The sequence below is a fragment of the Schistocerca piceifrons genome, chromosome 7 (assembly GCF_021461385.2).
Source record: "Schistocerca piceifrons isolate TAMUIC-IGC-003096 chromosome 7, iqSchPice1.1, whole genome shotgun sequence".
In the NCBI taxonomy this organism is placed as follows: domain Eukaryota; kingdom Metazoa; phylum Arthropoda; class Insecta; order Orthoptera; family Acrididae; genus Schistocerca; species Schistocerca piceifrons.
The window spans coordinates 306,311,098-306,327,730 of NC_060144.1; the positions used below are offsets into that span (position 1 = coordinate 306,311,098).

At 44.3% G+C, this 16,633-nt stretch overlaps 1 protein-coding gene across 6 annotated transcripts in view; it reads left to right on the forward strand.

The window, feature by feature from the left end:
- The window catches only part of LOC124804862, a 297,784-nt gene that overhangs the window by 184,226 nt on the left and 96,925 nt on the right, over positions 1-16,633 (forward strand). For all 6 annotated transcript variants that reach the window (XM_047265222.1, XM_047265225.1, XM_047265224.1 and 3 more), the window contains exon 2: positions 2,997-3,068. In XM_047265222.1, coding sequence (XP_047121178.1) covers positions 2,997-3,068 — 72 coding nt within the window. The remainder of the gene's footprint in view (positions 1-2,996; positions 3,069-16,633) is intronic.

Sequence of the window (16,633 nt, forward strand, 5' to 3'; positions counted from 1 at the left end):
AAGCAACGACGGAAAACATAAAAAGTGACTTCAGGCTTCGTGTATTATATGTTTCAAGAACTGCTGAGCTACGCACGTCTCTCGAACGTCGTTATCGGCGCCCGAGCAGACAGAGACAAAACCGCATTCCTTCCTGTGCAGCCCAGGACGAGATGTCTGGCTCCTGCCACGCCCCCTTCTGGCCGCTATGCTGCCGCCGTTGCAACGCGGCGCTACGAAAAACACTGACCTGGCTGCGGTTTAAAGGTCCTCAGCCGCCGTGGCTTTAACCACAATTAAACGTATCGAATGCATTAGGCAAATGCGGCCGGAATGAGTGACGGATCGGCAGCACAATGGCTCATTATGCGGCGTGGGTGTGGGAACCTAGCAGCCGCCAGCCTCTTAGCCTCTTCCGTTGCCGGGACGGGACATAACTTTTCAACCGGCAGGCTTCGGGGCTCGCTCTCTAAATCTTGACCGAGAGGGGTTCAACTCTCACGAGGCACACAGCTGTGAACCGGTGCTTATTTAACTTAAGTAACATTTTTCCATATTGTTTAAAATCGAACAACCGACAATCGAAATGGGTAGCAACTTAAACAAACAGAATCAATAACCCAAAATGTTGTATCACCATCAATGTATTTTTATTAACATATTATCGATTTCAGTGCCTTATGCCATGCACCAGGAAATGGTCAATTTAACTGACGAAAGCAGAAAACAAAAATGAGAAAGCAAAGAAGGCGAAAGGGAATACGGACATTTACAAAATGAGAGCGACAGAAAGTGCAAAATGACTAGTCAGGGATGGCTAGAGGACAAATGCAAGTCTATAGAAGCAAGTATAAACAGGGGAAGTTACATACCATCTATAAAATTAAAGAGGTATTTGGAGGAATGAGAAACAGCTGTACGAATTTCAAGAGATCAAATGTAAAATCAGTACTAAGCAATCAAGAGAAAGATGACAGGTGTTCGGAGTATGTACAATGCTATACAAGGGAAATTAACTTGAAGACAAAGCTACAGAACGTTTTTAAACCCTCGTCGCCACTTTTGTAAAGGCTTCGCCGCTACTGCTGTGGAGGTCGAGTTGCCACTGTTGTTACGGTAGGCCGAGTTTGTGAGTTCGTGAAACGGCTTCTGGTGCAGTACACCGCTAAGACAATTTATCTCTGCTGCTATTACATAGCTATGCCCCAAGGTCAGATAAAAGGATAGGAAAACGAACGTTCTACAACACTCCAACAAATTAGTGGCAAAGTCACGCAAATGAGTTTGAAAGGTTTACTTATCTTTGTGACTTGTTGAATAATGAAGTCTGCTACACTGCAAGTAATATTATTCAAAAAAGGCTCTCAGCGGCTAAGTGCAAATAACCGTATGTAAACTCCACAGTTCATAGCAAAAGCAATTTATGACTATTCACTTCTGAGAGTTCACTAAACGACGCTCCCTGCCTAAGTCAGCCCTGGACGATGATCTATAATTAAGTGGGCGAGAGCTGCTCGTCTATCTTCCGAGTAGGCTTCTGTCCGTTGTCATCCGATCATTGGCGGATTGTACTCGGCCGGCAATTGGCCGAGGCGAAGTCGATATCTTCATCCTCAGCGCCACTCGGTTCAACTAACGCAAGTGGCGAGTCTCTGACGTTGGCACCAGCTTCCATATTTGGGGCTGTGGTGCTTTTGCCCTGGCTGTGTCTTGTTCAGACGACACAGAAGAATGAGGAGAGGAAGTAGATGAAGTGGCAGATATGATACTGGGAAAAGAATCTGACAGGTCACTGAAAGACCTGAGTGGAAAGGCCCTTGGAGTAGACGACATTCCCTCAGAATTAATTATCCTTGTGAGAGAGCCAGTGATGACAAAATTATTCGACGCAATAAGCATGGTATATGGGACAGGCAGAACACCTTCAGACTTGAGAAAAAATGTAATAATTCCACATGCTGACAGGTGTGAACGCTACTGAACCATCAGTTCGATAAGTCATGGCTGCAAAATAGTGACACAAATTATTAACAGAAAAATGGAAGAACCAGAAGAAGCTGACTTTGGGAAACATCAGTAGCGGTTCCGGCGAGATGCAGGAATACTCCAGATGGTACTGACTCTACGACTTACCCTAGAAGATACATTTAAGAAAGGTAAACCTACATTTGTAGCATTTGGCAAGTTATGTAAAATTTTTGACAATGGTGACTGGAATACACTCTTTGCAGTTTTGAAGGTAGCAGGGGTAAAATACAGGGACCAACAAATTACTTATAACCTGTGTAGAAACCAGACTGCAGTTGCAAGAGTCCAAGGACATGAAAGGGAAGCTGCAGTTGTGAAGGGAGTGGAACAAGGTTTCATCCTATTTCCCATGTTATTCAAGCTGTAGACTGAGCAAGCTATAATGTTCCCCGTATGTGTCCGCTCCGCTTCTACACCGTGGGCAAAATAAAAGTAGCCTGCAAAATATTTACATCAAGACTGACTAGAGAGAGTACGTTCCTAGCAGAGGCAACTAATGTATTGCAACTACCTACGTACACCTCGCAAAAAGACCACGAATGTAATAGTAGAGAGATTGGAGGCCACAGGGAGGCTTACCAGCAATCGTTCTTCCTGTAGATCATTCGCGACTGGATCATGAAAAGGGTGAAGTAATATTCGTACACGAATTACCCTCCGCTACATACAGTAAAGTAGCTTGCGGAGTAAAATGTAGACGTAGATCTATTATAAACTTTCAACTGAAACCTGTTGGCAGAAGGATCTATTCTACAATAAATTATTATTAAATATGTTTTTCCAGTGTTACTCATTCCTTCCTCAATCTCTCCTTCCACCTTTCTGCGTATGTATGTGTATACATGTATGTGTGTGAGGGGACCGGGGAGAGGTGGGCGGCGACCAGGCCTTTTCTATTCGTATATTGAGTTCTCTGTTATTGTCACTGTGCTGTTATTTCATTGCTGCATTGTGTTTTCTTCCTACTGAAAGAGCGCATCTGTTCACAGCCCGAGCCACCGCAACCGCTGGTCACTCTACCACGCGAACTGCGGCTCGTTCAAGTGGGCGATGGTGAACTGGTAAGTACATTTAATTTGGCTGGATATCATTCAAAAGCAGTTGTCGATCATTCCAAAATAAATATCTGGAAGTAATGGCTACATGATATAGAAGACCGATCAGATTTTCTTTCTTGGAAGGGACAAATTTCTAACGATAGTGTAAAATTCAGTAACACCAGCAAGCAACAATGTTATTACTGTAAGTGGAATGCTACAGTAGTGGTTAATAGCAAACGTTCCCATGGATTACGAACTCTCGAGTCATGTCATCATTTTCATTTTATCCAAGAGGAGGCATCGTTTTGGGCGAATGTAAACTGCACGTTTTCCACAAAATTATGCCCAGATACTCGCAATGTGGATTATTTCTGTGATTCTACAAAAATCGGCATATTCTAGTACCGTAGAAACTTTAACTGCAGTCCTCGCTTCTTAGTTTGAAATGGAGCAACAATATCACTACTATTTGGAAATTAATCCTTGTGTGGTAGGGAGCACTGTAACCGCCTTCGAATGTAGACATTTTAACTTAACTTCGCCTACCTTACACGACACAAGAGACACAGTTTTTCTCTAAGCAGCGAAATTTAGTTATTTCCAGTGAGCGACAGCGTACACAGGATATCATCAAGAAACATCGGATATGGCACAGTTTCGATGCAAATTTCAAACTCCCATTTATTAGTTATGAGGAGAATGTATGTAATGGAGACGTTTGCAAAAAGTGTGGCTCAAGACGAGCTGTGTGTCAATTGCTGTAGATAGTAGTGGGTACACCGCACTTCGACAGGGAAGTGAATGACATACGGGTAGCTGAAGTATACAGTGACACCAATAAAGACTGTGATTAGAGACATGGTGTTTCTGAGTTGTTTATATGTCAGCATAAAAATATGAATATGAATTAAAATTTGTTAACGGCTTTTGTGAATGGGTAATGTGACATAAATTATTCGTTACTGAGTATCTCTACCCCTCTCCCCCCCCCCCCCCCCCCCCCCCTCCAGCCAAGTCTAAAAGAAACGGGTCCTTACAAAAGATTATGTCTGTGCACCGATTATAGCTCTCTATATGCCATTGGAATTCTGGTCGCAGTAATACTGTCTGTCTAGCGGGTGAATGCTGTAGAGGATCTGGCTTCAGGCTACATCGAATATTGGAGTAACAAGGCATCTGGAGGTGCCTGAACACAGAAACACCCGTTGAAAATGTCGTAATTTTCCACCTGTTTGAGGTGACACAGATTAGAGCCTCGGTTTCGTCCAGACTTGACTCATACTTGGTTGCTGCGCTCCGCAGCTCCTCCCTACTGTTATCTGCCTCTGATGATTAAGTGTATTGAGCGGATATCTGCCCAGCACTTTCTGTTAGATGTTGCGACAGCGGCATAACTGTGTATTTCAAGACACACTGGATGTCATCAGCTGCCTACAGCAGGTCTATCTGCCAGATAACCCGTAGTTCAGATGCCACACACAACAGCGGAGCAAGGATGGGGCCTCTCTACGCCCACACCAACGTGGTGACCAAACCAAAAGTTCTACTCTCACCTGCGTATAACACGTTAGTTTTCAAATCGTGAGTCACAGGATGTGGGCTGTGATGTTGTCCATGCGTCTGGGTAGGATTACTCATTGACATGGTCCATCAGGAGACAGAAAGTGGACGAAAGCGATCGAAGGGTAGCGGTTTGTAAGGGCAGAGGGAAAAAAGTGCCAAGGCAAGCGCCAAGGGAAAGCAACCTCTGCGACAGTAGGACGGGTAGTAAGGGCAGTAGCGGCTTGCTAGCTGCGACAGTGCATGCAAGGTGTGGTTATGTTGGTGCGAGGCATAGTGCATCATTACCTTTGTCGTTGCGGGTGTTCGTTGTATGGCTTGCTGCAGCTGCTGCGTCCCTGTAACAGTTCATGGTCGTCGTATATTAGTGGGCGATCGGTGATAGATCAGCTCAGAGTGTAGGGAGTGTGTGTGGCTGGTTTGCGTGATGTGTACAGTACGATTTCCCTGCGATTGCCTGTTTTTCGGCGGGTCGAGCATCTGGGGTTGCCAGTAGTAGCTGTGTTGGAGGGGCTCGCCAGTACTGTCGTGTTAGCGTGTTATGGACCATAGATGTTTAGTTTCTTGCAGTAGTGTCTTTGGTCTATTATTTTGCCATCTATGGTTGTGGTCGTAGTTACCCAGAGAAAGGATAGACGGGTTAACCGAGTGTTTCGTGTTTCTGGTACAGCCGTGTGGAGAGTTTTTGGAATACCTGCAAGATGGTATCTAGCCGATATTCCCGGTGAAGATTGCGGTGCGTGTGTAGCGCGGAGCGTTGCTTATGATTCTGCCTACTTTGTTCTGTATGAGCTGCAGACGGCGCAGGCGTGTGGGAGCAGAATACCCCCCCAGACGGGACCAGCATACGCCATCAAAGGTCTAATAAGTGTGGAGTACATGGACCTGGACACCCTCCTATTCAGCGTGCTACGCCTATTAAGCATAGGGTAGAGTTATTTCAGCCTCGCGTTTGCTTTGTTGGTCACGTGTTGAATGTGGTCGCCCCAGAGTAGTTTCCGGGCCAGCCAGACACTGAGGTATTTGACCTTCTCACGGAAAAGTACTGGGCGTGCACGTAGTGATATTGGGTTGCAGTGTTGATGTTTGCGCGGTAGTTTCAGTCTTCTAGTGAGAACGGCTTCGCACTTGTCGACGTTTACTCTAACACGACATTTCACCAGCCAAGGCTCTGCCGCTCTGAGTGCAGTCTGTAGTCGTGAGTTAATGTTAGACGGCTTCGAATCTTGCGCGAGGATGGCAGTGTCATCCGCGTAGATTGCCACCGTCGTGTTGCGTGTAGCTGGGAGGTCATTAATGTAGAGGTTAAACAGTAAGGGCCCTTGGTTGCTTCCTTGGGGTACTGCAGCCTGGATACCATGTCGTGTTGATAGTTTGCCCTGCACGTCGGTGTTGAAACTCCAGTCCGTGAGTATGAGTGTATGAGACGTAGCCCGTCGGGGAACCCTGCGTCGCTGAGTTTGCTTATGAGGCCGTTATGTCACAGACGATCGAAGTCCACAGCGGAACGAAGGACCTGTTCCACGTGGAGTGTGGGACATCTTACTCGATCATGAACCAGTTAGCTTCCCATATCTAGAGAGTATCGAATGAGTTAACAGACCGGTTCGGAAATTATTTTGGCCTGAACAGAACAGTGAGTTTGTTAGTTCTTCAGCTGGTTGGTTAAGTGAGGCCAGCAGAAGGACCACTAGCAACGTAGCATGTATTTCAGCAGACGAATGTAAACAGTTGTGTCATGAAATACTAGCTAGAACTCATTTATTCTCTCCCATTCATTCGCACCATCGTCTCAAGTGCACAAGTTCTAAAACTGACTTCTTTTCCTGTTGCTTCTTCCCGATTCTCTGGCCGTCGCAGTCGGCATTGTGATACATCGGTTGGGCGGCCGGATGCCTTTCCTGAAGCCAACCGATGTCCTTCCCCAGCGAAGTAGTCTCTGTAGCAGTCTGTCTGTGTCTAGTGCAGAGCTCATGTTCAAGTGCGGTAACGTTTTACTAAGAGTTCACTTAGCGTGTATATGAGGCGGGACGTGGGAACCAACCCGGTGCTTACCACAGTGCCGTAGCTGATAGAGAAGCCAAAAACGAAAGATGCAGCCCATTGATAAAGTGGAGTACCGTGCGTTGATTCGTTTTCTCTGTTTGAAGGGGAAGAACGCAGCAACAATTCACGCGGTGATGTCAAAGTGTGCGGCAATAATGCACCATCGTATGACTAAGTATTAAAAGTTAAGTAACCCAGACTTTCCGGCTCACCAGCCCTCGTTGTTAATCCACGAGGCGGATTCGATCCTGCGTTGGTTTGCCTCTGCGTGTCTCGGAAGCGAGCTCTTCAGTGCTCTCCGTTATCCACGCGGGTTACAATACTGAATTAACATCAAATGTCAAAATAAGAATACTGAAGCAAAACAAAGTACTGTAATAGAAACCTAATTTTATTTTTTAGAGACAGTATTAATCATCATAAACGACTACGTCCAGTAAACGATGAGTCAGACTCCCTGAAAAGCCTTGTAAGTCTCTTACTTCACAATGCATGTGGAAGATCAGACGAAACTTGTACCGCATTCATCTCATCGTAATTAGAAGCACACGCCAGATAAGCTTATATTAAGCTAAGATCCTTGCCTTTAACTGGGGCAATAATTTCCATCTCCATCTCCATCTACTTGTTTGTCTATACTCTGTAAGCCACATTACGGTGTGTGGCGGAGATTACTGTACTTACGACTCTCGCCTCCCTCCTTTCCTGTTCGAGTCGCGAATGATCCGTGGGCAGAACGATTGCCAGAAGATTTTAACTATCTTTACGACGTTTCTCATCGAGCCATATACGTTATCTCGCATTTTTAGCTGCTTCTCTCACACAAATAACGATAAAAATTCATAAATTCAGGGTCGCCACCAGCCCAAGCCCTTCCTAACCACTTAGAAAAAAACGGAGCTGGAAAATTATTAGTTTAATTACTTTAATAATTTAATTACAAGTATGCAAATTTCTTTCAGTAGCCAGATAAATAGCACTCCATGTCGCGCATGAAGTAACTTGATTAATTCAGGATTGGAAATCGGAGTAAGTGGGTAAGATCAACACCACAGAATTTATCTTTCACGTAGATTATTTATTGTATCTAAGTATTTGGTTGCACATCCTAACTACACATAACTGGTGCCTGATTATAAATATTTAGATAAGAATTACGTGAGAATGTAACAGAGCACAGTTTAACTACAGCAAGAAGAAATACAGAAAACGGGGGTGGGAGACAACGGTACTATCATCTCCTTTGCATTCATACCATAAAAATATTTCAGTGAGATTCGCATTACAATTCTACGCATGCACTATTCTGGACAGAGGTTTAACCAATGCACGAGGTTGTGCGATAATTATTCAATATACCAGCTGCATCTGCTGCTTGCAAACGGCCGAACTAGACCACGTGGTGCATTCCGAATCAAACTGTTGTGCTGCTTTGTAGAAAGCGCACGAAAAAACAGATATTCTTGCAGAAATTATAGCTCATTAAACAAGCAAACTGTTAAAATAAAGCCTATTGCGGTGCCGTGGTGGACCAGAAGGGTCATTAATTACCAAACAAGTGGCACAAATCGACACACAAAGGCAAAAGCAACTTTCACAATATATAAGATTAAAAATCATACTCGTTTCGACGCAGTATTACACTCACGTACGGTTGAAGTGATCCTAACCGGCTTTTCCTAATCAGATTTACCGTTTGAAATTCTACTTCACCGTTGTTCAAAATGAACAAAGTAACTTCCACACTTTTAACTCAAACACCCAAAAAACTCCTATTTAAAGCAATATAATTATGGCACATTCGGAAAAATAACTCGCTTCACACGCTTCAGTTAAGCTGAACTTCTTAAGTATTTCAACAGTTAAACATAACGAAGTCCTAACTCAATCTGCTTCCTATGACCTGAAACCACCCTTAAGACCTGCGATCCGTACTCACCAAGCGTTCACCGAAGAGTGCCGCTTTCTCTTTTAGAGATTACCTAGCTCCCCGTGCAGCGGAAGCTACCAGAGAGGTAGCCGTCCGTCACCAACCTCACACACAAAAACAGCCTTCTTCGACACAGTCTTCGCCTAAGATGGGTAAACCTCCCTGTTCAGGTACTGGAAACCTAAGGTGGTCATCCTGTGCTCTCTTCGAACGAGAAGCAACATCGTCTGCTCCCAGCAGACGATGACCAACTCAGCGTTTCCCACAAAACAAACCGAAACCCCACATTAAAACACACATATAATATTCAATAGACCTTATTTGAGTGCTCAGTCTTTCTGGAAGAGTTCATGAATTGAGCTAAAAGCAGGTAGTAAAGTTAATAAGTTGTACCTAATTCGACAAGCGTCTTATGAAACGACTTCACAGAGACGTTTCAAGGTCTTCGAGTGGATTAGAATCACTCTGCTGTTATCTTCGTGGCCTTTTCGCTAAAAATGTGTTGCCTCAGCTGCTGTGGGAATCAGCACCGACACAAACATGGAAGGAGAGAAGTTGTGATGGCCGGTAGCAGGAATCTAAGAAGGGAAGAAACGTAACTTCTCATTATGAGGTTGCTTGATGTGCTCCCGTGCCTCCTACATGTAATTAAGGCTAAATATTGTCTTCCTATTACTCAGTACTGATGCTCTCAAAATCTGCGACGGAACTGGGCCCGACCAGCAGTGGACGGCTGGTTAAGTCAGAGTTGACAGGTGGCGCTGAACTGTCTTCCTCAAGGTGTGGCGGTGCCTTCTCTTTCCACAGACTCGCGGGTCAGCGCTTTCTTGATTCCGTTTAGCGTTGCTGCGCTGGTCGCTATGCAGTCGATGCTTTACGACTGCGCAATACACGTAGGACGAAATAAAATATTTGTTGAAATCGGAACTTTAGTATTAAACCACGTGCCGTTTTCATGTTAACTACATGAACATGTAACGAAACGTGTTGCTAGTCTTTGGATCTTTTCTATTTTCTCTGCCAATCCTACCTGCTGCGGATCCCATACCGACGAGCAATCTTCAATTACTAATTCGTAAGCTACCTCCTTAGTTGACTGACTGCAATTCCTGACGATTCCTTCAATGAATCTATATCTGGCGTCTGCCTTTCCTGCGATTAATTTTATGTGGTCGTTCCACTTTAAATCGCTTAGTACTTATACTTCTAATTATTTTATGGAGGTAACTGCTTCCAGTGACTGTCCTGCAATCGTTATAATTATACGGTAGTGTGTTTTTCCATTTATGTGCGCATAATACGTTGAATTTGTCTGTATTGAGGGTCAGTTGCTACGCCTTACACCAAGAGGTCTATGCTCTTAAATTTCATTGGAGCCCGTCTCGATAGACCACCATGCCTTGCAATATAATCTTGGCTGTTAGCTTGTTAACGATGCAAGACCCAGAGCCTGGCGGATGTTCCTCTATTTCTGTAGACAAAGGATGCCCACTTCGAATCCAGGATCCAGCATTTCAGGTATTGATTAACTTCCTTAATTCGTCCAGAGCGAGCAGTAAAGAAACTTCCTAACGCTTGCTGAACGTTGGTTTATGAGTCTGGACATGTTATCTTCCCACGGTGTAAGGTATTATTCCAGGACCTCAGGTCGGAAATAGTAATGCACAAGGTCCAACCAGGAGATGTCTCAATCGCCAATAGCAGACATGCAACGTGTTTTAAGAAGAATTCGTCATGAGTGAAGATAGGAACTTGGGATCAAATTTTAACTTACGCTTTGAAACATAAGATTTTCCTTGACACCAGTTGTCTGCCAATTCATTTGGTTGCTGCTAGTGGTCTCCATGGCGCAGTTAGGTCGTCCGCTCCCTAGCTCGACCATTACCCAACGTACTTCGACTCGAGATGACGATAATGAAGCAGCTATAGGAGTTAACCGTTCTCCTTCTCTCCACGTAGCTCCCTCTTCAAGCAGCTAGGCGTTGTAATTGCGCCGTCACAATACATATTTTTCTAGTGAAATTCGTCGTAAATAATCCAAGAGAATTTGAGAAGAACAGTGATGTACATACTTACAACACTCGAGGAAAAAGATTACCTTTATTACATACAGTTAAAGCTGTCAGTGGCTCAGAAGGGAGTTCACGATGATGAAGATGATGACGATGACGATGATATTTGGTTTGTGGGACACTCAGTTGCGCGGTTATCAGCGCCCGTACGAAGTCCCAATCTTTTCACTGTCCAGTCTCGCCACTTTCCCGAATGATGGTTAAATGTTGAAGACAACACAAACACCCAGACCCCGGGTGATTAAAATCCCCAACCCGGCCGGGAATCGAACTCGGGACTCCGTGATCCAGAGGCAGCAACACTAGCCACTAAAACACGAGCTCTGGACAGATAGGTGTTCAGTATGCAGCAATAAAGAGTTTTGATTATTAGCCCACTAACATAAAACATCTGACAGGTAGCGAAGCAAATCTTAAATTTAATTTAAACTTTTTTGTCCGGGACAACTTCTATTACATCGACGAATTTCTACTCAAAAAGCTGGTAGCCGCTATAAAAAAATTAAACAATCTCTTGTTTTTAAGTGTAGTTGTATGAGTAGGAATAAAATGTTATGCGTTCATTAATGTTAACACTAGTAGTGTATGTACGAGGGTTGGAACTTAAGTAGTGGCAACTATTTATTCACAATCGATACAAGAGAGTTACATGTTTGCACCTATTACTGTCCTTCAAATTACTCACCAGCGTTGTGTGGAACCCGTTACCAGCGATATGGAAGGCGTAGTATACCGTTAACTGAGCCTGTTTTGTTAATGATGCGAACGGAGCGGTCTATTGCCTGTCGATCTCTGGAACAGTTCTGAAGCGATTGCCACGAAGTGGTTCCTTCATCTTCGGAATCAAATCAAAGTCACAAGGACTTAAGTCCGGGGAGTATGGTGGATGGTACAGTACTTCCCAGTCCCATCGACCGAACAGAGCAGCCACAGCTTGCGCTGTATGCGCCCGTGCATTGTCGTGCAAAATGATGGGTGGGTTACGCAGAAAGTGTCGCCGCTTCTTTCGCAAAGCTGGTCGCAGGCGATTCTCCAAAAACAAACGTTCTGCCGTGGAGGAACGTAATGCGTTAAGATAACACCATCACAGTCGTGCACGGGAATCACCATAACTTTAGACTGCTCCATTCGCACCATCAACAGAACAGGCTCTGCTAACGGTATACTTCGCCTTCCCCATCGCTGGCAACGGGTTCTTCACAACACTGGAGACTACTTTGAAGGACAGTAACAGGTGCAAACATTTAAGTCTTTTGTATCGGTTGTGAATAAATAGTTTCCACTATTTATGCTCCAACCCTCGTATATCCTGTAAACTGACTCATTTCGATAAAAGAATCGTTCAAATGATATGTGGAATGTGAAACATTAACTATCTATCAGGTGCAAGTACATGTATGCGGCTGGATTTGCTTCGAAATAGAGGCACTGCGCCTCCGACAGCTCAAAATATTTGACGGTGACAGCAAGATGATTTTGTAATTTTTAACGATTAAAGGTTGTGAACTTTAGAAATATGCTCAGTATGCCATGATGGAGAAACAGAGAAAGCTGAAAGATTTCTTTAAATTAGTGTGTCCATGTAGGTAACATTTTTTTTATTATTACAGAATAAGTTGCGACTTACTTACTCAACCGGCGATCAAGGATTTTACAGATCGTGTGCCGACCTTACTGACTGCGTCCAGCAGGTCCTGTCCTGTGCAGCTTCCATCCAGTATCCTGTGAATCCTGCTTGTTGCATGTCTTTCCATAGTCCGCGATCCCATGTCGTACTTGGTCTTCCCTGGTGGTACTTTCCCTCTGTTCTTCCTACCAACGCTTCCTTTGCAGAAGCGTCATCTGTCGTTCTCACATTTCCAGCCCACTGTAGTCGCTTAACCTCTTTTTTCGGGCCAATACTGAGCTGATTCATCACAGCATATATTTCATCATTTTTTTAGTCTCCTCCGCCCTTTCTCTTCCTTCCCTGTTCCAAAAATCTTTCTCACATGCTATCAATTCTTTCCTATCGCCGTTGGTGGTACTCAAAGTTTATTTACCATATAACAGCACTAGGGTAGGTATCAGTCTTCATTTTAACTTTCATTGAGATTACCCTTGATTTTGAGATTGATTTTAGACTGTTGTATGATCTGGAAGCATTTACAATTTGTGGGTTTTCTTCTAGCTGGTTATTATTTCACCGGTTCCCCAGTATTTAAAGTTATCAACTATCTTCAGCTTCATCTCTCCCAAGTTGCAAGAGCGTTTCTTAATCAAGCAGGTTTTTTTCTTATTTACCCGCTCTACTTAAACAATCCTAACTTAAACCATTCTAAGAGTGAATCTTTGTATGTCAGACAAGCCACTTCTGAACGTTTATGAGTGAAAAATCAGCTAAATGAGGGTCCTCTATGAGGCAGAACAAATTGCTGTTTCCTTAAACGGCTCACTGCTCCAAGTTCAACTGCATATTAAACTGAGGTGAATAGTAACGTATTACGTACATTTAACAACATTGAAATGATGCAGTGGTGATGTTCCACGAAAATATTACGGATGCCGCAATCGTCCTGGCCTTGGAGCAGTGTTTGCTCTATCGGAGCAGGAGACCTGCTGAGCGTAATCTCTACTGTGAGAGACGGTAAACGCTACCGTGTGTACATAGGACGGCTCGTGGCGACGGGAACGTGCTGAGACAACGGCCGTCCAAAGCTTTGTTCTCGCTGAAGATCTGTACCTGTCTACGAAACAATCTCATTTTCATGTTCTTGTTTTTAAATATGAGGAAGCAGACTTTGTTTGAGGACAGAAAATAATTTTGATCTGGCACTGTAAACATATTTTTTATTAAATCTGTAAACAAATTTTTGAGTGAAACTTCCTGGCAGATTAAAACTGTGTGCTCGACCGAGACTCGAACTCGGGACCTTTGCCTTTCGCGGGCAAGTGGTCTACCATCTTTTTTTTTTTTTTTTTTTTTTTTTTTTTTTTTTTTTTTTTTTTTTTTTTTTTTTGCTCGTTATTGATCGTTGTGTTTGGTCGTTGCGGACGTCGCAAGACATCCTGTTGAGGTTCGGTAGTTGATCCTTCCACTCAGTTTTTTATTACAGAGGCCAACCGGCTCTCTGACCGAACACGCTGAGCTACCGTGCCGGCTGTATCTGAGCTACCGAAGCACGACTCACGCCCGGTACTCACAGCCTTACTTCTGCCAGTATCTCGCCTCCTACCTTCCAGACTTTACAGAAGCTCTCCTGCGAACCAAGCAGAACTAGCACTCCTGAAAGAAAGGATACTGCGGAGACATGGCTTAGCCACAGCCTGGGGGATGTTTCCAGAATGAGATTTCACTCTGCAGCGGAGTGTGCGCTGATATGAAACTTCCTGGTTCGCAGGAGAGCTTCTGTAAAGTTTGGAAGGTAGGAGACGAGATACTGACAGAAGTAAGGCTGTGAGTACCGGCCGTGAGTCGTGCTTCGGTAGCTCAGATGGTAGAGCACTTGCCCGCGAAAGGCAAAGGTCCCGAGTTCGAGTATTGGTCGGGCGCACAGTTTTAATCTGCCAGGAAGTTTCATATCAGCGCACACTCCGCTGCAGAGTGAAAATCTCATTCTGGAAATTTATGAGTGTTCATCATAATCTGCTTCTAAACATGATCTTTCTGATAGAGTTAGTCGCGTTCCACTACCTTCCGCTATTTATACTCGAGTATTTTCCAATTCTACTTCCTTATATTCATCCTTAATTATTAATTTTTCAGTTATTGAAGGGTACTTAAAAAGACATGAAAATAGCTATTAATACAGTAGTATCAAACACAAGTCTTTCTTCCCTCGTTATTTGTTCTGCTAATCACTGTGATATTCAAATACCTACCTGAGCTCACTGCTTTTTCTTACGCGTTATTTCTGACACCTTCTTGGCTTGTGAAAACAAAAATGATGACGTCTACCTATACATATACAATGTCCACTCACATTAATATGACCACCTGTCAAAAGCCTAAATTACCACCTTTTTGCATCATGGACAGCTGCGCGACGTGCAGGAAGAAAAGTCAGTGAGGTTCTGGAGGGTATCGACAGGGATGTAGAACCATACCTCGACTCCAGTGCTATGGCCAGCTGCGCTAGGTTTCTCGGTTGAGGATCCATGGAGCGAACAGCACGATCGACGTGGTCCCACGATTCTCCATTGGGTGTAAATCGGTGAGTCTGGTGGCCATGGGAGTACGGTAAAATCATCCTGGTGTTCTTCGAACCATGCACATACACAGCGAGTTGTGTGACTCGTTGCATTGTCCACGTGGTAGATGCCATCATGCCGAGGAAAAGAAAACTGCATATAAGGGTGGGCATGGTCCCCAAGTTTAGCTGTATATTGGTATTGATCCACTGTCCATTCCAGAACGACGAGATCCTCCAGGGAATACCATGAAAACATTCCATAGATCATAATTTTCTCGCATGATGTTTGCTATCAGACACTTCTCGCCGTTCTGTCCGATGGAGCGTAAAATGTGATATGTCTGAAATGACCACCTATCGCCACGTAGTGGACGTCCAGTTGCGTTACTGGCGTGCAAATTCGAGCCTTCGTCACCAGTGAACAGCAGTCAGCATGCAGTGCTGATTTATCACAGAGTATATTTCTTAATTTTTTTAGTCTCCTCCGCCCTTTTTCTTCCTTCCCTGTTCCAAAAATCTTTCTCACATGCTATCACATGGAGGAGGCGACTGCTGCGGAGGTCCATACGCAGCAACGTTCGTTGAACGTATGTTTTGGAGACACTGTTGATAGCCCACTGGTTTATGTGGATGATCAGTAGTTGCGCGTCTGTCCCCCCGTACACATCTTCGAAACAGTCGTTGATCCTTGTTATCTGTGGCTTGTGGTGCACCACACACTTGCTTCGATGCTTGTTGTGGATAGCGCCAGTTTGCCGTGTGCTGTATAGCTTAACCATAGCGGCACGTAAACTGTTTACAAACTTAGGCGATTCAGAAATGCTACCAACCCTTGGCCCAGGCCCAAAAGCCAGTGATCATGCGTCTACGTCTACATCTACGTGATTACTCTGCTATTCTCAATAAAGTGTCTGGCAGAGGGTTCAATGAACCACCTTCAAGCTGTCTCTCTACTGTTCCACTCTCGAACGGCACGCGGGAAAAACGAGCACTTAAATTTTTATGTGCGAGCCCTGATTTCTCTTATTTTATCGTGATGATCGTTTCTCCCTATACAGGTGGGTGCCAACAGAATATTTTCGCAATTGGAGGAGAAAACTGGTGATTGAAATTTCATGAGAAGATCCCGTCGCAACGAAAAACGCTTTTGTTTTAATGATTGCCACTCCAATTCACGTGTCATGTCTGTGACACTATCTCCCCTATTTCGAGATAATACAAAACGAGCTGCCCTTCTTTGTACTTTTTCGATGTCATCCGTCAGTCCCACGCGATGCGGATCCCACACCGAGCAGCAATACTCCAGAATAGGGCGGACAAGCGTGATGTAAGCAGTCTCTTTAGTAGACCTGTTGCACCTCTAAGTGTTCTGCCAATGAATCACAGTCTTTGGTTTGTTCTACCCACAGTATTATCTATGTGATTGTTCCACTTTAGGTTATTTTTCGAAGTCAGATGAAATATTCCGTTTTCGCATTACGACAACAACTGCACTATTTTGCCGGCCGAAGTGGCCGTGCGGTTAAAGGCGCTGCAGTCTGGAACCGCAAGACCGCTACGGTCGCAGGTTCGAATCCTGCCTCGGGCATGGATGTTTGTGATGTCCTTAGGTTAGTTAGGTTTAACTAGTTCTAAGTTCTAGGGGACTACTGACCTCAGCAGTTGAGTCCCATAGTGCTCAGAGCCATTTTTTTTTGCACTATTTTCTGCGTCCCCCCGGCACACTTTATATATCCTCCACTGCTAGTGCTGCCACCAGTCGTCTGTGACTGGTTATTGCACGTTGATGTCGTTGGTCACATTGAT